This window comes from Scheffersomyces stipitis, chromosome 1, assembly GCF_000209165.1.
Source record: "Scheffersomyces stipitis CBS 6054 chromosome 1, whole genome shotgun sequence".
NCBI classification, from domain to species: Eukaryota; Fungi; Ascomycota; class Pichiomycetes; order Serinales; family Debaryomycetaceae; genus Scheffersomyces; species Scheffersomyces stipitis.
Window position 1 is genome coordinate 326,005 of NC_009068.1, and position 25,485 is coordinate 351,489.

At 40.5% G+C, this 25,485-nt stretch overlaps 11 protein-coding genes across 11 annotated transcripts; 7 read left to right on the forward strand and 4 right to left on the reverse strand. All coding sequences in view use genetic code 12, as the record gives it.

Annotated features, from left to right (window-relative positions):
* Positions 1 to 261: 261 nt before the first annotated feature.
* CEG1 (mRNA capping enzyme alpha subunit and guanylyltransferase) lies at positions 262 to 2,496 on the forward strand (the record flags this gene model as incomplete). Its single annotated transcript, XM_001387263.1, has 3 exons — positions 262 to 1,424; positions 2,287 to 2,291; positions 2,471 to 2,496. 3 exons carry the CDS (start codon positions 262 to 264, stop codon positions 2,494 to 2,496), a joined length of 1,194 nt encoding a protein of 397 aa, XP_001387300.2.
* Positions 2,497 to 2,662: 166 nt separating this feature from the next.
* On the reverse strand, positions 2,663 to 3,238 carry PICST_28102 (predicted protein; the record flags this gene model as incomplete). Its single annotated transcript, XM_001387674.1, has 1 exon — positions 2,663 to 3,238. A coding segment is annotated over one exon (576 nt), but the record flags the coding sequence as incomplete, so codon positions are not given.
* Positions 3,239 to 5,334: 2,096 nt separating this feature from the next.
* FMO1 (flavin-containing monooxygenase) lies at positions 5,335 to 6,964 on the forward strand. The gene has a single exon (XM_001387264.1). It carries the CDS (start codon positions 5,351 to 5,353, stop codon positions 6,878 to 6,880), a length of 1,530 nt encoding a protein of 509 aa, XP_001387301.2. The 5' UTR covers positions 5,335 to 5,350; the 3' UTR covers positions 6,881 to 6,964.
* A 55-nt stretch (positions 6,965 to 7,019) lies between these two features.
* On the reverse strand, positions 7,020 to 7,409 carry PICST_37933 (predicted protein; the record flags this gene model as incomplete). The annotated part of the gene is made up of 1 exon (XM_001387675.1): positions 7,020 to 7,409. The coding sequence occupies one exon, from the start codon at positions 7,407 to 7,409 to the stop codon at positions 7,020 to 7,022; it is 390 nt and encodes a 129-aa protein (XP_001387712.1).
* Positions 7,410 to 8,843: 1,434 nt separating this feature from the next.
* On the forward strand, positions 8,844 to 10,130 carry LYC1 (Lysine acetyltransferase (Lysine N(6)-acetyltransferase) (LAT); the record flags this gene model as incomplete). Its single annotated transcript, XM_001387265.1, has 1 exon — positions 8,844 to 10,130. The coding sequence occupies one exon, from the start codon at positions 8,844 to 8,846 to the stop codon at positions 10,056 to 10,058; it is 1,215 nt and encodes a 404-aa protein (XP_001387302.2). The 3' UTR covers positions 10,059 to 10,130.
* A 154-nt stretch (positions 10,131 to 10,284) lies between these two features.
* Positions 10,285 to 11,568, forward strand: BIO3 (Adenosylmethionine-8-amino-7-oxononanoate aminotransferase (7,8-diamino-pelargonic acid aminotransferase) (DAPA aminotransferase); the record flags this gene model as incomplete). Its single annotated transcript, XM_001387266.1, has 1 exon — positions 10,285 to 11,568. One exon carries the CDS (start codon positions 10,285 to 10,287, stop codon positions 11,566 to 11,568), a length of 1,284 nt encoding a protein of 427 aa, XP_001387303.2.
* A 31-nt stretch (positions 11,569 to 11,599) lies between these two features.
* On the reverse strand, positions 11,600 to 13,093 carry SEO3 (Suppressor of Sulfoxyde Ethionine resistance; the record flags this gene model as incomplete). The annotated part of the gene is made up of 1 exon (XM_001387676.1): positions 11,600 to 13,093. A coding segment is annotated over one exon (1,494 nt), but the record flags the coding sequence as incomplete, so codon positions are not given.
* Positions 13,094 to 14,113: 1,020 nt separating this feature from the next.
* On the forward strand, positions 14,114 to 17,782 carry TRS130 (targeting complex (TRAPP) component involved in ER to Golgi membrane traffic; the record flags this gene model as incomplete). Its single annotated transcript, XM_001387267.2, has 1 exon — positions 14,114 to 17,782. The coding sequence occupies exon 1, from the start codon at positions 14,345 to 14,347 to the stop codon at positions 17,780 to 17,782; it is 3,438 nt and encodes a 1,145-aa protein (XP_001387304.2). The 5' UTR covers positions 14,114 to 14,344.
* Positions 17,783 to 18,140: 358 nt separating this feature from the next.
* CAJ1 (DnaJ-like protein) lies at positions 18,141 to 19,731 on the forward strand. The gene is made up of 2 exons (XM_001387268.1): positions 18,141 to 18,567; positions 18,637 to 19,731. The coding sequence occupies exons 1-2, from the start codon at positions 18,174 to 18,176 to the stop codon at positions 19,623 to 19,625; spliced, it is 1,383 nt and encodes a 460-aa protein (XP_001387305.1). The 5' UTR covers positions 18,141 to 18,173; the 3' UTR covers positions 19,626 to 19,731.
* Positions 19,732 to 20,080: 349 nt separating this feature from the next.
* Positions 20,081 to 20,350, forward strand: PICST_51359 (predicted protein; the record flags this gene model as incomplete). Its single annotated transcript, XM_001387269.1, has 1 exon — positions 20,081 to 20,350. The coding sequence occupies one exon, from the start codon at positions 20,081 to 20,083 to the stop codon at positions 20,348 to 20,350; it is 270 nt and encodes an 89-aa protein (XP_001387306.2).
* Positions 20,351 to 21,832: 1,482 nt separating this feature from the next.
* Positions 21,833 to 25,417, reverse strand: PICST_28111 (Zn-finger protein; the record flags this gene model as incomplete). The annotated part of the gene is made up of 7 exons (XM_001387677.1): positions 21,833 to 22,169; positions 22,293 to 23,781; positions 23,872 to 24,411; position 24,548; positions 24,581 to 24,785; positions 24,817 to 24,821; positions 25,220 to 25,417. The coding sequence occupies 7 exons, from the start codon at positions 25,415 to 25,417 to the stop codon at positions 21,833 to 21,835; spliced, it is 2,775 nt and encodes a 924-aa protein (XP_001387714.2).
* Positions 25,418 to 25,485: the final 68 nt, after the last annotated feature.

Here is a 25,485-nt window from a genome sequence, read left to right on the forward strand (position 1 = left end):
TGTACTTCACCCACTACTGCTAACTCCGGAATCGTTATTCGTATATTGCTCTTCCACAGACAGAATGTTAGTAAATTATGGTGTACTTAGTTTTAGGTGATGAATGTCGCGTTCTCTCAGAATGTCTCCTTCATTCAACTATCACCAAATGTCGCATACCGCAATATTTCACCTTCAACTCAAATTAAAACCAACTCTATTCCTCTTTTCTCTAGCAATATCGACAACAATTCTCTCCAAATTTCTCCGGAAACTCTCCAAATGATCCAACTAGAGGAGCGTGATATTCCGGTGATCCCCGGAACGCGTTTGGACGATACAGAGGCCCGTGAGTTGCGACTCATGGTAGCAGATCTTTTGGGCAGAAGATCTCCCAATTTTCCTGGATCACAGCCAGTTTCGTTTGAACGTAAAAACTTGCAAGATACGTTGATGAATCGCGACTATTTTGTGTGCGAGAAGTCTGATGGCTTGAGATGTTTGCTTTTCATCATCTACGACAACATCAAGGGTGAAGGAGTCTTTTTGATCACTCGTGAAAACGACTACTACTTCATTCCCAACATCCATTTCCCACTCACTACAGCCGATACACCTGAACAGCCGACTTATCACCACGGAACGTTACTTGACGGTGAATTAGTGTTGGAAAACAAGAATGTAAGCGAACTGGTGCTTAGATATTGTATCTTTGATGCCTTGGCCGTGAACTCCAAGACCATTGTAGACAGACCGTTACTGAAACGTCTTGGTTACATCACGGAAAATGTCATGAAACCATTTGACCGTTTCAAGATGAACTTCCCGAAGATTGTGAACTCGCCTGAGTTTCCCTTCAAGGTCAGTTTCAAGCTCATGGTCTCGTCATACCATGCCGATGATGTGATAGCCAAGAAGGACCAACTCTTCCATGAGTCGGACGGTCTTATATTCACTTGTGTAGAGACGCCGTATGTTTTCGGGACCGATCCGACACTCCTAAAATGGAAGCCTGCCCAGGAGAATACCGTAGACTACAAGATCGAGTTTGTCTTCAACCAGGTCCAAGATCCAGATATGGACGAAAAAGATCCCTCCTCTACGTACACAGACTATGACTCTAAACCGAACTTGATAAAGCTCAAGGTTTGGCAAGGAGGAAATTCTGGAAACACACATTCTGATTTCGCCAAACTAGATTTGTCTGACGAAGACTGGGAACGCCTTAAAGCCATCAATCAACCCTTACAAGGTAGAATAGCAGAATGTAGGCAGAGCCAAACAAAGACAGGATTTTGGGAAATGCTCCGGTTTAGAAACGACAAGAGCAACGGTAACCATATCTCTGTTGTAGAAAAGATTCTTCTCAGTATCAAGGATGGAGTTCAGGAACAGGAAGTCATCGAAGCCTGCCCCAAAATTTCGCAAGCCTGGAAGAAACGAATGTATGATCGAGAAAAGAAGAGGTCCATATCTCATATCGAACATTTCCCAAAAGAAAGACAATCTCAAGAACCGGAACAGCCTTCAGCCAAGAGGACCAGAACATCTGTATCCAATGGAAATGGCTCGGAAAAACTTGCCTTGGACGATATCCCAACATATGAAGATAGCGACGAAGATTAACTAAGAGGGCCGCTATAGCCTATCTATAAGGTATAGTCAGCTATAGTCTTGAAACTTCTAGCTATATGCATAGTCCGTACTTCAAGCTATAGACAAAGAAAGAAGGCAAAGCAAAAATGTACCATATTTGTATTATTAACATCAACACCTACAATAGCGACAACTACAACACCCCACCTCTGCAACTGTGGAGTTCTGGGCTTTAGTGTGTATTATAATAGCTATGTCACTCGACATCAAAAATAGAAAGGCAATGACTTGTTCATGATTCGTAGCTCTCGTAACTGGGTGGAAGAATATTACTAGCAAACACCGACGGAGACCTTGACTTACCAATGTAGGTGTAGTTTGATCCTGACTCTTCGCAGTCATAACTAGGAGGCGATATACTCCCGTTGAAAGACTGGGCACTTAAAACCATAATGGAGTGAGTGAAAGAGAGTTCTACTTTCTTATTACTATTAAATTTTGATCTATCCTTTAACGCAAACGGTGTTCGAGAAGGGAAAATACTTGCAGATTCACCTCTTTTGCCACACTCAGCTACTTCTAGAAGCGAATTCTGGAAAACCTTTGTGCTGGGAGAGAGCTCACTGATTTCAAAGCACACCTTGATCTGGTGAGAGCAAGAGAAACCAAGCTCTGTATCGTCGCAGAAATCCGGCTGGATTCTCGTGGGAGACTTGGTATGTATATCTTGCACCAATTGTTCGTACGAAGGTATTCTTACCAGCTGAACATGTTGCAAGCTACAGTCTTCCGTACCAGTGTGCGATTCCTCGACAGTTCTACTGGATAGCAATATGCTTCTGTTGATGGTTTTTTTACTCATGTTAGACGTCATCGTTGTAATTTTCTGAACAAGAAGTACCGAGACATTGTGAATGGTGAAGTTGCAGTTACGAAGTGCTAGCGGATATATCTTTATAGTTGTTGAGTAGTCCTCGCACTGGAAAGCTACTTTGCTCTGGACTGTGAACTCATACAAGATGATGTTTCTCCAGTTTCCACGAGCTATCAATGGTTCCGTAGAATCCTCCTCCAGGAGACAACGTACTAACTGCACTTCCTTGAATCTCCGGATCGTCTTCAACTTCTGACTATTCGAAGACGGTAACGTATATTTCATGGAGACATCTAGCTCGTAGTGGATCTGGAGATTAGCAGTGTCTACAGTTTCTGGAAGCGACGGCTCTACTACAAAGGTAAAACTATAGTTGTAAATCCCTATAGGAAGTACGTCTTCTTGTTTCCAGAGTACAGTGTCGTAAACTAGAGTTCGACATTTGACTAAAGGAGATTGAGTGTTGTGATACGCAGATTTCTGGAGTGTGATATACTTTTTACCCCGGAATTCAATTTTTAGGTGACAGAGTCTGGCCGGAGTAAAGACATAGACGACGATGTCTCCCAGAATAGTCTTAGGAGGACTAACCATCTTCTCTTCCTTGTTGATCCCCTTCTGGAAAACAACAGTATTGGCTAAATCTAGCGACATTGTCACCGGATGATTGTCTTCGGGTATTGAATCCAGAGACTCCGACTGAGTGGCCGGCTTGTATCTGCCTGAGATAGGCGAGGTAATGACATTCAAGAAACTGCCCATACTTGGAAGGTAGGGCTTGGAGTTCATGATAGTGGGTGTCGTGACTTTTTGTAGTATGGAGTTGAGATCTGGGGAGAATGTGGAAACTGTGAATGTGTATTCTATATATGTAGATTTTGCAGATAGTGTATTTACTTTATAATACCTATGAGCAAGATCTTATGGACTTCGAGATGGTACGATTCTATAACCGAATGCACATCAGATCAAGACCAACCCGACAAATATACTCTCTGTTATGAATTCTTCCTCTAAGCTAGTGTTGCTCTAGTAAGAGTGTGGTTGCAAGAGATTATACACACGACTGGATACGATTCTGAAACTGGAAAAAATACACGGGACTTCACCGATTCAAAACCAAAACACAATAAGGACGGAATGCACAATCAAACAGGCAAAAACAGAACTGAATCTAATCAAAATGAAAGAAAAAAAAACAGACAGCTCTTCAAATAAAGACAACCACGAGAATTACAAGAAAACAAACCCCAGTTGCAGTGGCTATGATATGGGTCACGTGAAGATAAGAACCCCAAACTGCCCGCAAACTTGCTTAGCCCGCTACAGTGGTCATTTGGCCCCAACCCGAGGGTAAAGTATTATCGGTACCGGGAAATTTGAAAATCGACCTCTCTGAGAAATGTCGCCCCAACAAGAATAGTGCAGCCTTCCAGAAGACGGTCTTCTTCTATCAACCGCTTTGTCTCCCAATATCAATACATAGTTGCCTTAAACTCAATTTGAGTCTGTGTTAAATATTCGATTTTCAATATACATATAGAGATACGAAAGCGCACTAAGATTAAGCAATAAAACAAAAAAAAAACTAGATCAAATTCGACTCTTTTGCAGCCGCAACCAACTGGGTAAAATCAAAGAGGTTCCTTATTCAAACAAGTTGAAAAACAGTTCACCGAGTGCTGAATCCAGCTTTGAATACTTTCCGTGTGTATTTGATTGGCAGCTTCGGTGATTCTCACTGAAAAATTTTCAAAAGGCAATAATCGTTCACGTCTCAAGTGATAATTCGAGAACCGACCATTTTGCGCATTGAAGAATTTTTTGGATCTTTAGTGATCAAATACTGGTCAAAACTCGGATCTCCTTATGCTAAGTTGGGTCATATTTACATATATCCTAACGATGTCCTTCTGAACAAGATTTTCTCATTTCTGCTTCCATTTTACCATCCGACAGTTCTGTACGTGCAAACAGCTGGATTTATAGTGTCACGTGAAAATATCAAAATGTTTCTGCTTCAAAATGTTTCTGCTAACAGGTATACGCAAAAGTATATGCCGAGGAAGCAGAGAGGCTGCTCAGAAGAACGTTAAGAAGACAGTTTTGGATCCAGAAGCGATGTCTTTAATTCTTGATTTCACTCTTTAAGCGGATGTGTTTCGACTGTATCACTTCATTTTTGTATGTAGTCTACTATTTGATCCGGAATCATTTACAGACCCTGAAATACTACTTGAGAACTGGATTCAGTTCATTTTCATCGTTTTCATCTCATATCCATTTAGTATCTGTTTTGTTCTATTTTCTGCAATTTTCGTATTTCATACTTCTATGCAAAAATTGAAGTCTCCTTCCACTTTGTAGAAGTCATCGCATCCTTTATATATATGAGCCAAGCTATTGCAATTGCCGTTTGGATCCAATTGTGGCTCTCGCTTATAGACGGAACTCGAGTTTCTACCAGACTGCGAAGAGCTGATGAGATCTGAAAATAGCTGAGAAAAAACCACCTGAAAACCACGGAAACAACGCCTTTTAGGACCACTCCCATTTCCCACTTCCTTGTCTAGGGAGACCGCTCCATTTTCTATATATGCTCCGTAATTACACCCATTTTGTCTGCTTAACCCGATAAGCCTTCCTCTGTTGCTGTGAACCGATAAAGCGGCATTCGTGGGATGCAGGACTTTCAGCCAGAATTTTTCAGTATATACCCTCCCTATTAAATTGGTTCATAAGACGGTGATCTCATTAGATGCCAGTGGGAAGATGAGCAGATCTGGTTTAGTAGGAAATTTTATATAAAGATTCATTTCGGGAAAGTTTTGCTTTTTTTGCTATTCCTAACAATTTTTTATTCATATTCCTTAACTTTTTAATCATACACCTCAACTTATCATGACTCAAGACGACGCAGTACACGCTGCTATCAAGAACATACACTCTATTGCTGTGATTGGTGCTGGTCCCTCTGGTGCTGGCTGTGTCAAAGCCCTTCTCAAAGAGAACAAGTTCGCCAAAGTTCAGGCTTTTGAAAAGAGGCCTGGATTCGGTGGCTTGTGGAACCATACCGACGAAACTGATGCCTTGACTACGCCTGTTCCTTCTGAAAAGTCCACATTAGATATCGAGCCCATCTTTAACGAACAGACCGAACTGTACAAATGGGCTTCTCCAGTGTACGACTACCTTGACACAAATGTTCCTAAGGATATCATGACATATGCTGGAATCAAGTTCCCGGAAGAGTGTCCTGTATTTCCTCATAGATCTGATGTGTTGAAGTATATGGTTGAGTACAGCAAGGAGTTGATACCCTACATCAGATTCAATACCAAGGTCGTAGATCTCACTTTGCTTCCAGACCAGAAGTGGCAAGTAACTTCTAGGCTTGTGGTCAAAGAAACCAAAGGTGGAAAGGTGTCTTCTTCTGCTCCTGGATTCCAAGACACTGTAGAAATATATGATGCAGTAGTGATTGCTACCGGAAACTACGATGTTCCATACATTCCAGACAGGCAAGGAATGGCGGAATGGGCTGAGGCATATCCTGGTACCATTACTCACGTCAAATCGTACCGTAACCCCCAGCAGTTTGAGGCTGCTAAAGGTAAGATAGTAGTCGTTGGAAACTCGGCTTCTGGCGGAGACTTGGCCTATCAATTAGCTACTGAGTTGAAAAGAGACATCTACAAGTCGAAACGTTCGGAAAATTTGTTGCCTGCTGGACAAAGTGAGTTGATCAAGGACGTCCCAGACATTGTCAAATTCAACGTTAAGGATAGAAGCCTTGAGTTGAAGGATGGCTCGATCTTGCACGATGTCGACCATGTAATCTTTGCTACGGGCTACTTGAAGTCATTCCCATTCTTGAACCACTTGAACGAGACCGACAAGCCACTTTTGACAGACGGTCATAAGGTCCACGGCAACTACCAACACATTATCTTGTACAACTACCCCAACTTGGCCATCATCGGCTTGGCCAGATACGTCTTGCCCACCAGAACATCTGAAACTCAAGGGTGTTGGTTGGCCAAGATCTGGTCTGGCAGAGTTGCTTTACCTTCTGTAGAAGAAATGCAAGAATGGGAAGCTAAAAGAGTCGAATGGAAAGGCAATGGAAAGCAGTTCCATGACTTGCTTTTCCCAGAAGATGTCCATTACTGCAATACCTTGAATGGGCAAGTGTTAAAATCTGTTGAAAACGAGGACACAGAGAACAAGGGTTTGATTCCTCATACCTGGGATAAGGAACAGACTGCGCTTCGTGGTTCCATCAAGGGAATCAAAGAAGCTTACATCCAATACAGGGCCAAAACTGGCAAATTGGCACACAGCTACCAGGAATTGATAGATGCTCATTTCATCGACTCTTTCATCATCTCTGACGAAGACTTGAGGGCCAAGGGCTTTGACTTTAAGTAAACTACTGTAGACTAGAATAAATTTTATATTAGGCATTTGACACTAATCAGAATATATATATGCTATAATACAAGGGGTTTTATTTGAATGATTACTGTAGATTACAATGTCGGATGATAGGAATTTTGTTCTTTTCAACCTATCGTTCCAAATTGATATTGTTACCAAACTTGGCATAGAGCTGTTTTTTCAAGTCGTCCAAACTCTCGTCGTAAGAGTCTATCAAATTGCTGGTTTCACTGATCTTGTCGGTCAACTTTTCGTTTTCCAATTCCACTTTCTCGACCGCTTTGGACACCTTCATATATATGAATACCTCGCCGACTTTGTATTGAATCTTTTCGTCTTCATCGAGCAATTCGATTTCTAATGCCAAATCGTCAAGATACTCCTTTTCAGTCTTGAGCTTTTCTAACACAGCAAGCTGTTCGTCTTTCTTGCCAATGAGGGTCGAAAACTTGTTTATTTTCTGCTGGTCTTCCCACAACACTTCGGTTGTGTTTCTTTGCCCTTCAGGGAGAAGATCCATCTTGTTTTGGCTGGTGAAAGGAAGAAGACGAAGTGAAAAACTGATCCAGTGAAAATTACTGGACCTATGTTCGATCTCTAATTGGTAGCGCCGTCTAAAGTTTGAGTAGAGAATATACTGATTTGAGCAAGTGGAAGTTATGGGCAGAGGCACGAGTGATAAGACGAGAGAGATAGATACTTGGTGGGTTTACGGCCATGTCCAGCGGCAGAGAGAAGAACAGAAAAAGAGAAGAAGCGAAGAAGTGAAGAAGGAAGAATTCTGGTATGAAGTTTGGCTGTGAGGCTTACAAGAAATAGAAATCTGCAAGATGGACTGACAAATCTGGAAAATATAAATACAAATATATGAAGACGTTCTCCAGTCGAGACCAGGACGCGTCTGTTGATGGAATTAATGGAAGTGGTAAGATCCGAAGCTGAAACCACAGATAAGCAAACTCAGGAAGATAAGCAGATAAGAGATTGTTTTAGCTTCTTTTCCCATAGTTAAGGACTTCGCACTGGATCAGTTCTGGCTTTTTCCCATAGTTAATTTCCCATAGTTAAGTTCCCATAGTTAATTATCTTCACTTTCTGGCTGCTCCTAGTTAAGAAATCTGTTATCTTAAATGCGATTACAGTTGCGACTGCAGTTGCAGAAGAGGTCTTTCTATGGCAGTTTGGATCTTTCCTCTTCTCCATTTTCTCTCTTCTTTCTCTCTCCATTTCTTCTTTTTCACTCTCTACTATTTCCCATTTTTCCATTTTTCCATTTCTTCTTTACGGTATGACTCCGTTGCCTGGCCGAGTCATGCTTCCTTCCTCTCTCCTCTTCTGCCCAAATCTTCTCCAGGGTTCTGGTCTCCTCTCTTAGTGCCGTCCAGCTTTTTAGTAAGCGCAAGTGAGTGTCGCGTAATTTTCCTAATGCGGCGGCTCGGTGTCAACTAACGTTAGCATCCAAGTCTCAGATATCTGCAAAAAATACTTTTTAGCTCTGGGTATATATAAACTGGCAGATCCACCACGAAACCGTTTTCTGCTCAGAAGAAACAAAACGACCAGATACACATTCACAGTTCGGTGTTGGAGCTCTAGCGAATTTCAATTTATCCGCATTTATACTCTTTTGAGACTCACAGGCATCCTTTTCATAGTTAACAGCCATAGTTAACGTTTCGCTTAAATCATAGTTAACATCATAGTTGCCTCAGCAGAAGACAACGTTTGACATAGAATACACAGCATCGATAGTACAGACATCAAAAGTCGTCTCGATCCCAAGGCTGTTACATTATCTTCCTGTTCTGATATTCTACTGAATACTGATCTCATCTGGCCGATATTTTCCTATCTGGTCCTTAAAGTTGTTCATTACAGTTCTGATCTAGAAGCTGAATCATTAAAGGCTACATAATTTTCGTTGCCTCAGCCACCCATCTCACAGAATTTCATTATGCCTTCTCCAGACTCTGCTGATCTCTACCAGTTGGAGCTCTTGACCGACTCCGAGTTGATCACCTTCACTAGAAAACAAAACTCACAATCCTGGAAGGGTAGGTTGTCTGCTGACGATTACGTCATTAGAGAAACGGTGTTGGGCAAGTCCAAAATGATCTCCCACAGTACCAATAAGTTGTTGGTATTTATGTTAAAGAAGAGAGGAGACGATACACCATTGAGTTCTATCGAATTGCTCATCAGAGACGGCTGGAGATTTGACTACGTAGATGGAAAAACTACCCAGAGGACTGTCTCGACAGGATGCATTGGTGGTGTCTTCACCTATCCTGAAAACAGAGGCAAAGGCTATGCCCGTATCATGGTCGATAAACTTGTAGATATAGCTGTAAAGGAGTACTTGGGCCCAGATGGCTTTGTATTCTTGTATTCGGAAGTGGGCGAATACTATGCTAAAAACGGTTTCAAATCCTTCCCTGTGGATTTGGTCAATATTCCACTTCAGAATGTAGAAGCCATCGAAACTGAAGTCAGTGCAAACGTTTCGCCTATAAGCTACCATCAATTTGCTCCTTATTTGATGTCGCACAACAAGCAGGTTCGTCGCAAAATTGCAGCCAAAGTGGATGATGATCATTTGTCGAGGGTTACGTTGGTGCCTAATTCTGATATTGTAGACTGGTTTCATTTAAGAAGCAAGTACATCAGCTACAAGATGTTCCATGAAAAGAATGATAATGAGAGAATCGATTTCGTAAAGGAATCGTATGAACAAATAACCAAAAAATTTGACTCCCTCCAGCCCAACCACTTTGGTTTGGAACTCAAAGATGACAGCGGCAATCTTGTAGGCTACATTGTCTGGACCTACGATTGGTCCAATATGGAGGAAAATTATGCTACCGTTTTGAACATTTACGTTGCTGACGGTTATGACAGAGAAGAAAAGTCCCTTGTCTTGTTGAAGTTGTTAAGAAAGCATCTCCTTACCAACTCTGACAACGAAGGCCAAACCACCACGAAGATAGTCATTTGGGAATCAGAAGTTTCAACCTCTGTATTGAACTTCCTCACTCTGAAATGGTGCTCTAAGTCTGGACTCGAAAACGGCTCTAGATCGGCTATTTTGATCAATGATCCATCTTCCCAACAAAAGTTGCTCGATGGGAGTCTTATTTGGGACTATAACGATAAGTTGTCCTGGTTTTAGTATGTTAATAGATCTATATATATATTGCTAGTATGGTGTGTACATGTAAGAGTAAATGTATTCTTGTATGTCATAGTAAAAGTATGTATTTCGGTATCGGAATTTTCATGCGACTATGAGTCGTGATGTGACTCGGAGTCATTTTGAAAAATAATAGCGAACAGAAATAATTCTAATTCCTATCAAAAACAATTCTAGCAATTGTACTCATTACGTGCTGTTTAAGATGAAGGGTCTTCGACAAAAACTCCTATATGACTCTAGGCATATTTGGCATCCATATACCTCCATGATTTCACCTTTGCCCTGTTATCATGTGAAATCTGCCTCTGGAGTGAGCTTACAATTATCCTCTGGAGAAACTCTCATAGATGGCATGGCCTCTTGGTGGAGTGCAATCCATGGATATAACCATCCACATCTCAACAAAGCTGCCCATAACCAGATTGACAAAATGTCACATGTAATGTTTGGTGGGATCACCCATGATCCAGCCATTGACCTTTGTAAGCAGTTGCTCGATATGACCGATTCGAATTTGACCAAGGTCTTTCTTGCTGATTCAGGTTCTGTAGCTGTAGAAGTAGCTTTGAAGATGGCTATGCAATACTGGCATAGTAAGGGTGAAAAACAAAGAAAGAGGTTTCTTACTATCAAACATGGATACCATGGAGACACCTTTGGAGCCATGGGCATTTGTGATCCTGTGAACTCTATGCATTCGATCTACACTGGTTACCTTCCACAGAATCTTTTTGCTGAAGCTCCACATATTCGATTTGGTGAACAATGGGATGAAAAAGATATATCCAGCTTCAAGGCTATTCTTGAGAGGAATTCAAAGGAAATAGCAGCTGTAGTTATCGAACCAATTCTTCAAGGGGCTGGAGGCATGAGAATGTATCATCCACAGTACCTCAAGCTGGTGTCTGAACTATGCAAGCAGCATGGAGTATTGTTGATACTTGATGAGATTGCTACTGGATTCGGCAGAACTGGTAGACTTTTTGCCTATGAGCATGCTGGTATATGTCCTGATATACTCTGCCTTGGAAAAGCCTTAACTGGAGGATACCTTACAATGAGTGCTGTCTTGACCAACGATGACGTTGCTGAGACCGTGAGCTCAGGAGAATCAGGATGTTTTATGCATGGCCCTACCTTCATGGCAAATCCCTTGGCAGCAGCCATAGCTTCTGCTAGCTTGGAACTTGTCAATGAAGGTAATTGGAAGACTCAAGTGAAGAGTATAGAAGATGTTTTAAAATTGGGGCTCAATCCTCTATCAGATCACCCTAAAGTTCAAGACGTACGTATTTTAGGAGGCGTTGGTGTTATTGAGATGAAAAATCCAGTGGATATGGCTAGATGTCAAAAGGCACTCATTCAGTCAGGGGTATGGTTACGGCCCTTTGGCAAACTCATATACACAATTCCACCATACATAGTAAGTAAGAGTGAACTCCTTAAGATCATAGATACTATGGGAATTCTTGTTGATATCAACTAAGGTATATATTTATGGTGATGCAATATAAAAATCAAGAGCTTAATTCTACTTCGATGACACCATTGTACTTTTCTCTAAATTCATCTCGTCTGGTCAAATAGTCTCCAACGTAAGTCATTATCAAGCCAAATGAACTGAGGCATGCAGTGTAGACAAAACCGACAAAATATTGAGGTTTATCTGCTGTGTTCCATACAAAAACTGGAACCCAGCACCCAATGACATACGCAAAGGTATTCGTCACCGAAATAACAAAGCTTCTCATAGAATCATCCTTCACAAGTATACGGTTCACCCATGAGAAGATCTGCGGTTGACCCCAGGATCCAGGAACAGTTATCAAAAAGTAGGCGAACCAATGTAACCATAAGGGCAAGTCCCAATAGCTCAAGAGTACACAACCTACTACCATTGAGATAAAAAATACCTTGATAAATACATGGTTGTGTACTCCTCCTAGATAGTCATTGACGTATCCAACTAATAGAGCAGCTGCAATACCAATAGCATGAAAGATGGAGGGGATCAAATTGTAGTATTCAGAAGACAACTTCAAGTCAATTTTCATCCAACTGACCATAGTGGGTTGGCTTGAAGCATGTCCAGAATTATTGAACCCCCAGAAGATAAGTGGGAAGACAAACACTTGCCATCTGCTAAAATACCGTTTATAGTACTTGAAGCCTTTGGTTGCTTTCTTCTTTGTAGTCTGTGCTCCTATCAACCTTCTTCTCTCCAAGGCTACCAACTTGTCCGTTTCATTCCAGTAGAAATTATTGGTATTGGATGGAACATTGGGGTTGGCGATGAAAGTAAATAATGCTATGGGGAAACTGATAATCGCATCTAAGATGAAATTGAGTTTGAATGGAGGAGTGTCTGTGTCTTTTGAGAACTCTATAATTATTTGTTGAAGTGGACCAGCAATTATGGAAGCCAATCCTGAACTGATTGCTAAATACGTAGATCTCTTATTGAGTTCCCTAGGAGAGTACCAGCTGCCTAGAAGATATTCTAGTGAAATAAAGAGAGGGGCTTCTAAGAGGGCAAGAATAAATCTGAGTACATAGAGTTCGTTCAACGATTCTGCTCTATACTGTAAGATGGCTATGAAACTCCAGCTTATTTGGATTGACCCAAGAAAGTATCTGAAGTTGATGAGATTATGATGGATGACATAATTGGAAGGAATCTGACCGATTATATACCCCGCGGTCCAGACGGAGAGAAGGTAGTTATACTGGTTTTTGTCCATTTTAAAGTATTCGTCCATTCCATTGTTGTAGGAAAGGGTGATATTAGACTGATTCAAGTTCTTTATAAAATATCCGAGCATACTTGAGCTAAGAAGGAAGAAATCCAATTTGGTGACGAAGTCTTGTTCAAGAGGATGTTTGTCAATCTTGTCATTGAAGAACCGTTTGATCTTGTAGAGCCAGGAATCAGGAGAAAGCTGAGGTGTAGCTCTTTCGCTGTTGGAAACATCATAGGCCGATAGGTCTATCCACGGTGTTTCTTCGTTGTCTCCATCATTATCTGTATCAGAATACCTTCTATGTACATCAAGTTGCAGAAGACGGAAGATTTGGGAGCGGGATTTGGCTTTGCTCGATTGCAGGAGGAGACTGGTGTGTTCCATTTTGCAGCCGTACGAAAAAGAAATGCTCTATATCTTGCAATTAATCTTCTCTCCAGAAATAAAGAGCAGCATCAACTGATATCAGATCAACAAGCTTAGTAATTTGGCTACGGATCTGATCTTGTTGTCTGGGATCCACAGTTGTGAATAGAGAAGGCTGCAACATTTCGCAATCTGAGGAGTTTTTCCGAGCCGCAGTGCGAAAAATGGATAAGGCAGGTGTGGGTTGCAACTGATAAACAGAAGCCTGGAATTAACAGATAGAGCAACAAGGAGAGCTGGATGATAAATTGTACATAAGAAGTCGTTGTGGATAATAGTAAAGGCACGTAAGATGTGCTTCTTGAAAAAAATTGCACGGCTTTAGAGACAGTATAGCCATTGCTGAAAGAGAAGAAAATTTCACCAACCACAAACGCAACCTACGAAGTTATTTCTAAGCAACCAAGAAAGGAATTCATATTCGTCAACTAGCCTCTTAGACCTCTGGTCACTTTATTGTTTAGGTACGGATTTCTATTGCACAACTCCATATACATCCATCAACTTTCTATCACGTGATTCAATACTGATAATGGAAAACGGTTCTATATACAGTCTCGTGGTTTAGCCTTTTATATAGCGATATGTACAAAGCTCTCTTGTTTCAATATTAAAGAGAAAACTTAACGAGTAGGCTATTTGACTTTCTGCGAGCTGTAGATGCTTGGATATCTCCGAGATTTATCACACAAGCAAGTTTTTACGTAATTCTTCTGCTATGAGGTCCAGTCTGTCTATTCTAAAGATAGGACGATCCTGCATAATTTCCGTCAAAATGTATTTACTTAGCGAATATGAGTCTACAATTGATTCAGTTTCTTTCTCCACCAAACCCTGAATTCTATGGAACCAGCCCCACCTGCTCTCCAAGACTCACTCAGAGTGGGCTATTATGACCCTTTCAACTTGTACCCGGTGCTCCGGTCGGAAATCGAGGCCAAATTGCCCCTCACAAACTTGCACTGGAAATCACATCCAGCCAAGCCTCTCAAATCCATACTGCTGATTCCAGTACAATTTGTTGAGGAAGTCCCTAAAACTACATCTGCAGAAACTGGAAACAGCAAAAATGTCGCAACAGTCTATATTCGGTTAATGTTTGTGAAAATAGATAATGTTGATGTGTACCGATCACAAGTTCGACCATTGATTCGAGAATGGTTGAAAAACCTAGTTGTTAATTCCCACGTAGAATGGATGGTAGTTTTGTATATTCCACCTACTTCAAAAGATAAAAATCTGACGATTATCAAGACGTCGAGCTTTGACAAACTCAAGATCGACTTTGGTGACGAAGGCAAGGAGCTACCGTCGGTATTTGCAGAATCAGCTACTTTTTCTCTGGGTCCCCGGTGCTTCAAATTGAAGCCGGAATCCGACTCTTCTAAACAGAACCCGTTTGTGGAGTTTGCAGTAGTGTTGAAAGATCATATGGTAGCGTCGTTTGATGAAAGCTATCATCGATTCAGCGACAGTTTAGCTGGATACAAGGATTTGACTATCGATAAGTTCCGGACCCGTCTTGCTTTGGCTGATCTCTTGTACGACATGAGACTCTTCCAGGACTCTCTCGATGTATATAAAGAACTTGATGACGATTTGAATGCTCTTTATGCGATCGATAGCTCTATCTTCGATGTACACTTGCGTAAGTTACCGAAATCGTTGGACAAATTCAAGTTCGATGACTGGGTTGACGAGCTCCAGTTGTCCTTCCACAGTAATACTAAGATTAACTTGTTTGGAGCCAAATGCTTGCTCTTCAAGAACCAGTCGGTATTGTTTCAATCTCTTGCAAGCCATGCTTCGACAGTATCCATTTCTGCTATCTACATCTCAAATCTATACCAAAAACTAAATTACTTTCTCAATGATCTTTGCAATACATTTGAAGGTTCTTCGTTGGATGAGTTTGCTTACTGCATAGTGGACGACTTCTTGAATTTACCAGTTGCTGTCAGATTGATAGAAAACAAAAGTAGTAGCACAGACGACCCTACAAACGCGTACCAATTGCATGAAATATTGGAATTCAAGGGAGAACTCAAGATGTTCCAACGTTCAAAGATTGTCAGAATTGCATTGTCTAAGGGATATAGACTAGACGGTCCTGAATTGGTCTTGCAAGATATTTCATTGGATGATTGTACGGAAGTTAAGCCCGCAACATTGACCAATTTATCGTATAAGCCAGTCTTAGAAGCACTCAAATCAGAAGAGATTTTCCACAACTGGTTTGAAGCGATTACAGAACAGATTATTCAAGACATGGTATTCTGTGGAAGGAGTAAAACAATAGATCTTTTGAGTATAGATCTAGTATTGCTCAATTATCAAAAAGGTAACTACCAGGAGTCACTCAACGTTCTCCAGGATTCCTACGAATTTTTTATCCTTAATGGGTGGAACTTTATGGGAGGCTTCTTGTTGGAAGTTTACTTGGATTGCATTGAAAAATTGAACGGTTCTGACCACGAGCATATCACCATGACCAATTTAAGGCTTTTGTCTACATTGATAGACAATTGCAAATCTAGATCCCAGATTGGAATAAACAATTATCGTATGATAAAAACTACAGAAAGCATTTCCAAATTATACTCTAATATATTGGCAAGTTCCCTCAAATTAGACACCTTACTTGATTACCCACTTGACAACTTGTTCAAGGTTTCTATTATCCCATTTTTCCACGCTGACCAAAGTACTACTTTAGACAAGTATTTTTTGGAGTTCGAATTTACCAATTTGTTCCAAATTGATTTCAACTTCAAGACAATTGAGTTTCAATTGGTGAACAATGATTTAGATGAACTTTTTTTTGTTGGTGAAGATGTTCAGATATTGAAACAGGTTAACCAAACTTTCCGGTTGGTGACGAATACTTTCAAGCTAGGGTACTTTAAACCACTTCGCTTAACAGTCAAGGTGAATGAGAATTTAGAGTTTCTGAAAGAGTATGACTGTGTTGACGATCCTGCTTTGGATGAAAATACTACAGTGGTACATCAGGCTGCAAATTCAGCACAAGTAATGGACAGTGCATCAATTCTACCTTCAACGATTAAGTCCAAGCAGGACTACATCTATTTCTATCAGGACTTAAGTAAATTGTATCTAGAATTGTCGCCTTCAAGAACCATCCAATTAGGTACTAATGAACTTACATTAGCAATTCATAATGGTGAAAATGACATTGAAAATATTTCTGTGCAACTAACTGCGGTCACAGAAGGGCTACATCTCGAACTTGAAAATTCAACCTTTCAATTTGATAGGGCTGACACAAACGAGATCAAGGAGATCTCATTTCCATACAGGTATCATAGCGATAACAAGTTATTAGAGCTTGAAGTGACTTTGCAGTATATTTCAAATGGAGAAAAGTATAGTTTCTGGCAAAGAATCGAAGTTGACACCACATTGACAATTTCGGTATCGGTTCAAGATTTATTTAAGAACAGCTTCATATACTCAAAATTCCAAGTTGGGACATCAAATCCAAAATTGCCCATCAGAGTAATGGACAATAAATTATCTACTGCAAACTCACATTACTCTATATCTCATCCATGCTGTGGCACACCTTCTCTTGTTGCATTCGGTGAGCAGCCTGCCTCGTTCTTCTATAAGATCATTCCGGATAGTGGATATTCCATGGTCTCTACTGACACATTAGAATTGAAGATTGAATACTCTAATTTGATTGATGAGTGCTATCATTTTCTTAAACTTCAAATTCTTCCAGAGTTAAAGGAGCTTGGACTCGAAAGATATTGGTTTATATTCCAGAATTTGGTAGGAAAAAAAGTAAAGTTTGATTTGAATAATTATGGTATCAAGCAATTCATTAAGATATTGAATGGCGTGGAACTCGGTTTACTTTTGAAGTTATTGTTCTTACGACATGTTGAGAAGAAGGAAGAGCAGGATAAATTGGTTCAGTTGATGGACTCGGTATTAGCTGACAAAGTCTATATACAACCAGAGCCTTTTCCTATTCCACGTATATTGCACATATCAGTACCAGTACCTATTCTTCGCTATTTACAGATTCTTGAGTTTCACTACGACCGACAACCTCAGTATATTGTTGGCGAGCCTATTCCGATGAGATTAAAAGTGGAAACAATCCAGAAATGGCATGAGAGCGACTCTCTGCCCGACAACATGAATGGGGATGTTTCTGTTCTCGCCGAATCGTCTCCAGAAAGGGTCAATGGTCATGTTGAGGTTGATGGTGGTGTCAAGGAGAAGTTCCTGATGTTCATACAAAATGATGACAACTGGTTGGTGTCTGGATTCAAGAAGTACAACTTTGATTCCGTTAAAGGTCATCGCGAAAGTAATGCCTTTGAAGTGGATCTTGTACTTATACCATTGAATGTGGGCAAGTTGATACTTCCCAAAGTTATCATCAAGGTGGCTGGTTCAGAAAACGAGGATGACTCTTCGATGGATATTGAGTTCAAGAATGGCTTGGAGTCGGTACTAGTTGTGCCGCAATTGGAAAGCATCACGTTCTCTTTTTAGTTTGTAGGGCTATGGTACCTATGGAGCCTATGAAGCTAGTACATATGAAATAGATTAACAGAATAGAAAATTCCTGGAACTGGTCGGTGAATTCAGCTGGTCATTCAGGGTATTTATAGAGCTGGATGTATTTTGCAACCATAGCCTCAAGGCTTGGATTTGCGACCATTTATTTATTGTCCTGCATGCTGACCACTGGAACGGAGATGAACTACAGATAAAACTTCCGCGCCGCTGGCACGTGAGCGGGCAGTACGGCCTGCTCGGTTTGCGAGGCTGAAGAGTGAAACTTTATAAAGTCCATGAAGTCATCTCAATTGTATCCTCGGTGAAAACAAGCAGATATACCTTGGTCAGACATTGGGATTGGCATTTATACACTCAGAGCCACATGGTCAAAGACACAACTTACTACGACATTTTGGGCGTAGAGCCCACGGCCACTGCCGTGGAATTGAAGAAAGCATATAGAAAGCAAGCTATTAAACTTCATCCAGACAAGAATGCTAACGACCCTCAAGCAGCTGCCAAATTCCAGGAGTTGGGAGAAGCCTACGGAGTACTTCAGGATTCTAACAGTCGTGCTGCATACGACGAACTTGGAGTTGAAGGTATGAAGAAGTCAGATGTTGGAGGTGTAGATCAGGATGTTGATCCTGTAGAGATGTTTGGTATGATTTTTGGAGGCAACAGTTTCAACGAGTGGATAGGTGAGTTGTCGATGTTGAAAGAGGTCAGTCAGACTGCTGAGGTTTTGGATGAAAAGGAAGACGATACTATTTCTAGTACTGTTGCTTCTGGCAGTGCTGGCACCACATCCGGAACAACTGGCGCTACTGTAGGTTCTAGTACAGTAGATTCTGGCAATGGGTCTGTTTCTGGTTCTGGATTAGAAGGTAAAGTTGCGGAATTGTCTGTTTCTGATCAGGATAACAAAGTGAATCAGACTTCTGGTGCCAATGTAGAGCTTACATCTGAGTCTATTAACAAGAAGAAAAAACAGAGAATGACCCCTGAACAGAGAGCTGAAATTTTGAGACTTCATGAGGAGTCCAAGAAGGCTAAGCAGGCTAGAGTAGACGAATTGTCGAAAAATTTGATTTCTCGAATTGAAAAGTACCAGAGTGCTGTCACCAACAAGGACAGTTTGGCTCAGTTCCAGAGCAAGTTGTTACAGGAATTCGAAGACTTGAAGATCGAGAGTTTTGGAATCCAATTGCTTCATTTGATGGGCAAAATTTACACTCACCAGGCCAATGCCACTATTCAAGCATCTAGGACATTTGGAGTATCTAAAATATTCACCAGTGTCAAGACAAAGACAGACAACGTCAAGAATGGGTATAATATCTTAAAGACAGGGCTCGATGCGCAAGCGTCAGTTGAAGAAATGGTGAAAGAACAGGAAGCTGCTCAAGCTGCTGCCTTGGCTTCTGGTGAAGAATTGAGTGAACTTGAGAGATATAGACAAGCAGAGATGGAGAAGTTCATAATGGGCAAGTTCCTTGCTACTGCATGGGCCACAACCAAATTTGAAGTGACAGGAATATTGAATAAGGTCTCCAATGTAGTTTTGAACGACAAGAAGTTGTCGAAAAAAGAGCGAGTCAAGCGAGCCGAGGCTGTTTTGTATATGGCAAAGTTGATGTCCCAGATGAAGAGAACAGCCGAGGAGGAAGAAGAAGCCCAGATCTTTGAGCAGATGATGGCTGAGGCCACTGCGAAGAAGAACAAGAAAGATAGAAATACAAGAACAGCCAATCAAAAAGAAATCGAAGAGTATTTAAGAAAGATGGCAGAGACCGAAGCCTCTGAAGCGTCTGAGCCGGAAACAAAAGCATAGAGTATAGAAGTGTTTAGTGGGCTGTGAAATTGTAATCTTAAGTATTGATAAAAAGTGAAACCACATCAATTGGAGATTTTAATAGAAGAGATTTTGGAGTTTGCAACTCGTTAATGGCATATGTAGGATACGGAGAGAAGTCACTAGAAGTACGAAAATTTCTCCCACAATTCAAAAATAACTTGAGATTTGCAAGAATATACAGAGCCCAATGAATATGTAATATTTTAATAAATCCAGTCCTGATTCTTTACTCGTAGTCTGTTACGTCTATACCTTTTCTTAAGTTATATCCGTTGCAGTTTGGTAGGAGCACATTTGCCTGCATATTGGTTGATAATCTTTCATCTTCGGCATTCGATCCGAGATTCGATTATTCAGCTCTTCCTATATTCAATATTCTTATAATTAGTACTTCTTTTCCACCAGTAACTTCTTACCTTTTCTTATTAATAATGGCTACCTCTAGACAAGTGTTACTGTTGTACAAGCAGTTGTTGGAAAAAGCGTACAAGTTCGACAACTACAACTTCAGAGAATATGCTAAAAGAAAGATCCATGACTCTTTCAAGGAACATAAAGGATTGTCCGGCCAAGAACAAATCAACCTGCTCTACAATAGCGGCATTGACTCGTTAGCCCAATTGCAGAGACAGACCAGCATTTCACAGATGTATACTTTTGAAAAGTTAGTGGTTGAACCTTTGGATAAGCACCATCATTAAGTGGGATGAAATATGTTTAAGATTTAGTTCAAATTCGCTGGAGGGTAATAAGAAGGATGAGTACTTATATGGAAAAGCTTCGGAAATATGATTATGATCTGTGAGATGCTGTTTTCTCTTGCTGATGTCTATTGGCCTTCAGATATCTTAAATCTTTTAAAATCTCATGCTCATACCCCAGTCTTCCTGTTGATAGTATTATGTATTGGTAAATAGACAATTTATGAATTATATGTGGAAAAAAGTAGGTAATGTTTGTTAGACAATTGTTAAAAGCATGCTAGAGGCACTTCATGACGTTCTAAAATTGCTTCAACTAGCAAAAAAAACGACCTCGGTGAGGGTCGAACTCACGATCTTAAGATTAACAGTCTTACGCCTTAGCCAACTTGGCCACGAAGTCATTCTTTGTTTAACGGAAATAGAAAATAAAATCGTAAAGTTTAAAAATCACGTTCAAATCACGTGACCAACAAAATTTTGGCCTTTTACCCAAAAATCCAAGGATTATCTATCTTTCTAGGTATAAATCACCGGGAGTTTTTATATCTTTGTATCCCTTCCACCCTTCGGTATGGATTGCAGGAAGATTTATATACTCTATGGTAGATAAGTTTTACTTTAGTCGTAATACATGCAATTTCGTTAAAAAAATGGCTTTTATGCAGTACGCATGCCATTTCTATATAAATGGGTCTTCCTAGGTAATCATCAGGGTTTTTATCTTTGGGTTTCTTTCAGTATGGATTAGGGGAAGATTCAATACTTTGCAGTCATGGGTTAGAATTCATTCGCAATACTTGCCCTTTCTTAAAAAAAATGTGTTAGACTTTAATCACAGTACGCCATTTCGTACTTAACAAAAAGTTCATATCCTAGCTGCTTCATAATTTATATATCAATAACACAATAGATGTCGCTGTGTAGCAACTGTATTGAGAGATCTCAGCTTAAAGAAGTAGAATCTTTTCTTAAAATTAGCGGTTCTTTTCTCGACCTCTAGTTTCGCCACAGAATCTAAGCCAAAAGTTACTAGGAATGGACGTTCTCTCAATGCTTTATCCACTTCAAAATAATTAGGAAATACAATATGAAGCCCTGATTCTTGGCACCTTATCTAGATAATATCAAAAGTAATTTTCTAACATTTTCAAGGCAAAGTCTTCAAAATTTTAACGCCGATCCATTATGTCCTATCACCTCAAACCATGCACATCGATCTTAATCCCAGGAATCGGATCATACTTTGGCAATAAGCAATTCAAAATCATTGCTTCGGATCTAAGACTAGAAATAGAAATAAATATATGTATAAATGGACCTCAACTGCTTAATTACTCTGCTGATATATAAATACATTTATTTTAATATAAAAGATGATGGCTAGAGTCTAACAATAACCACTATGAAGAATTGAATAAATACGATACAATGGATGGTGCAATAAATAGTTGTGCTGTTCTCTTCACCGCCTGCAAGAGATCAACCCTTGTGGATGTAGTCCATTAATTCGTGAAGAATGTTTTCTAAACTGGAGTAGAAAGCACAGTAGTCGTTGATGTCTACAAAATTGTTTCTCAAGTCGTAGTAGATCTTTTCGTTCAACTGAATCAACTCCGTCTTTCTATCCGCACTCAAATTGTGGTTCACTATTGTCAACTTATTGTTCGCATGGCTGCGAGAGGTATCCAAAGTGGAGCTGTGGATCAAAGTATTGGAGAACATGTCCGCTCTATCCTTCTTTGACTCCTTATCCTTATTAGAAGTACTACTGCCATTTGAGTTGTGTGTAGGGCTACTTGAGTTACGGGATTCATGGCTACCACGACGGTGGTGGCGGTGGTTGGAATGAGGATGAAGCAATTGATGTTGTTTTTGATGTTGCATTTCTCGTTTCTTCTGCTCCTCTTCGGCAGCTTCCAAGAATTCCAAATCGTTGAACATCGGCTGAGGAACATCCATGACATTAAAAAGATCATTCATGTTCATGTAGCTGGTAACTTGGTAGTCAAAAAACTCTACCCTTCCACCACTGGATCCTCCACTGAGAGTGGATTCGTTATATTGGTTGATCAACTCAATTATGTTGTACCTCTTCAAGAGGAACTCCCAGGTTAAATTGGTTAACGACAACATTCTCTTATACTTCTCATTTTTGAACCACTTTCTGTTCAAAATAAATAATGCCTTGTTGATCAATTTGACATAGATGCATAATTCATTCATCGTCATAAACTCGTACTTCAACTTGACAGTAATGAGGATGAACATCAAGATTATTGAATCCAAGGGAATTGTTCTCTTGATATACCAATTGTACTTTCCAAACTTGATGAAATCATTGTACTTCAAGAAATCGTTCAAGTTATGCAAAATGGAAGGTATCAAATTGTTGTGCATGTTTTCATAGGAGAAGTTTTCGAATTGGTTGAATCTTAATAATGAAATCGACGAGTTATTGAAGTTCTTGATGATATTGGCTTCTTGAATTCTCCCAAATGTGTCCTCGTACTGACTCAAGGATAGAATGCCACCTCTAGTCTTAGTCAAGTTTTCCAACTCACCAGCGCCTTTTCCTCTTGACTTGCCACCTCTTCCATCGTCAGATCCATAGTCGTTAACAGTGTTGTCACCGAACAAGATCTTCTTGTGTAACAACATAAGAGCTCTGTCAACAAAACTCCAGGAGTGATTCTTGATGAAATTGATCAAGTTCATTTCTTGAACAGTAGTAGGAGGATTCAACTTGTAGAACTGGTTCATTCTAAAGATTGATCTATGGATATATTTAAAGTAGTCTATGATCATGCCCTTGATTTCATTGATTTGATTAGGCGTGATATCGGAAGACAAGCCGTTGTGCAAATGATACACTAACTCACTCAAAATGCGATCATATTTGAATTTGACATTCATGGAAAGGATACTGACGTTCAACTTCTTTTCTTTGATGATTCCCAACTTGTCGAAAATAGGCTCTTCTTCTTCGGGCATCAAGACATTAAAATCTTCGAATTTGCACACTGGAGGTAAGCAGAAGTTGTGAGACGTCAAGGCATCCAAGCCGAAAATTACCCACCAGAGCAATCTTCTGAACTTGATGACTTCCCAGTCGTTGATGCGCAAACTGATCAAAGGGTCCTTGTGCATCTGTAAGAACTTAGCGTACCTGATAATCTGGGACATCTCCATTGTCGAAGGGTTGGGCGATGTAGACTGGATAATCACATTACCCAACAAGAGTGGAATCGTCTTGATTCCATGTGGGTAATTATAATACTGGCAGATCTTGTTGAAGGCCTTCAAGTAACGATTGATGTCCTGGTTCAACAATAAGTTGTCATACTCTTCAAATTCAGAGATTGTCGAAGCGTACAAAATGGGGAAGTACAACGTGTAGAACTGCAAGTAATTGAAATCGACGTCATCGCCTTTAGAGCTTGCCGAGGAAATACTTTCAGGGCTCGATTTGTTATTCACATGATTGCTATTATTGCTATTAGCATTGTTATTGTTGTTACTGTTACTAGTGTTGTTGCTTGCGGCCCCCGTAGCAAGATCCCAGTACCGTTCATGCTCTTTTAAGAAGTCACTGAGATTGACTACAATGGGCAAGAGCAAATGGACAGAGTTGATGTAACGGTCAATAAGCTCAAAGGAACGTTCTTTTCCGCTTGGCAAGTGGTTCAATAGATCATCCAAAAGATGATCGTTGTCGTAGTATGTGTTTGTTCCATAGAGGTAGTTCATGGTGGTAGCTGGGTTTGAAGAATAGGCATTCAACGAATTATGTAAACCTGGGTTGTTTGGCTGGGGTTTTGCCTTATTGTTCTTTGCCATACCTGAAGGAGAATCGACTCTTGGAGTTGGTTCCTCGTTATTCAAGTTTCTTGTGAAAAACGAGTTGATGTTGGTAGTCGAGTTGGTCTGAGACAAAGATGGCTGAGCATTAGGCTGTGTCATGGGCGAATTTACGACAGAGGGCATGTTGGAAGCAATCAAGCCTTCTTGATGAGCAAACGTAAATGAGCTCAAATTGAACGAATATTGGTCCTCTGGTCCTGTGGCAGGGCCAGTAGTAGTAGCAGTAGAGCCAGTAAGAGAGGTTATGTTAGGAGCCTGGCTCAGAAAGTTGGTGTTGAAGTAGTTGTTGGTGATGTTGTTAGAGCCACTGTTTATGATCGGGGTTTGGAGAACGCTATTGGAGATCATAGGCATCTTACTCGTGACATTTGGAATGCCGTTTGAGCTAGCATCGTCGTTAGGGTTGGCATTGTGAAGATTGAAGTTTAAGTTCAAGTAGTTGAGCGAAAGATCCGGGATAATCGTATTTGGACTAGCTGTCTTGAACTCAGCTCCAGATATATTACCATTACTATTAACGCTAGCATTAGCACCATTATTAGAATTGATGCCATTGCCACTGTTGTTATTGCTACTATTGTGAGACGAGTTGGCGTTCACACTACGTCTTTTGCCAAGTCCGTTGACACTACCATCCACACTGCCATTTTTGTCATCACTGAGAGAACTGGCATTGGTGACAGTTGCTGAAGAGTCTGTGCCTGAGACCATCATGTGCGACTCCGGGGAGGAGTCCTTCTCTAGGTCAAGTTCCATGTCCTGATCATCAGACGAGAAAGAACTGCGACCATCGATATTGTTGCCATTGAGGTCGACATTGAGGTTGCCATTATGAATGTTATTGTCGTTTATGTTATCGTTATTTTCCTTTTCATCAGCTATACTAGAGCTTCTGCTCTTGGATTTCTTGTTTAAGGTGTAGTTTTTATCTCTAGTAGAATTCAAGCCCCGCGACTCCTTCTCCTTATCTGAGAGTCTGGCCGATTCTTTACCTCCTCGACTTACTCTTTCGTTGATGAAGTATTTGCACTCGACACCTAGCTTCTCACAATTGTTACACACGGGTTGTACTCTCAGACACTTGATCTTTTTCGAATGGCAGTAGATGCACGAGAGAATCTTTCTCTGTCGGGTTTTCTGCACCTTCATGACCTTTCCGTCAGCCAACACCTTGAGTGTCGACTTCTTGGACGGTGAGATCATGGTGAGTGGCGTAGAGGAGTTGGAAGAAGAAGTGGTGGATTTTCCTGAAGAAGTGGAGGTCAACTCCG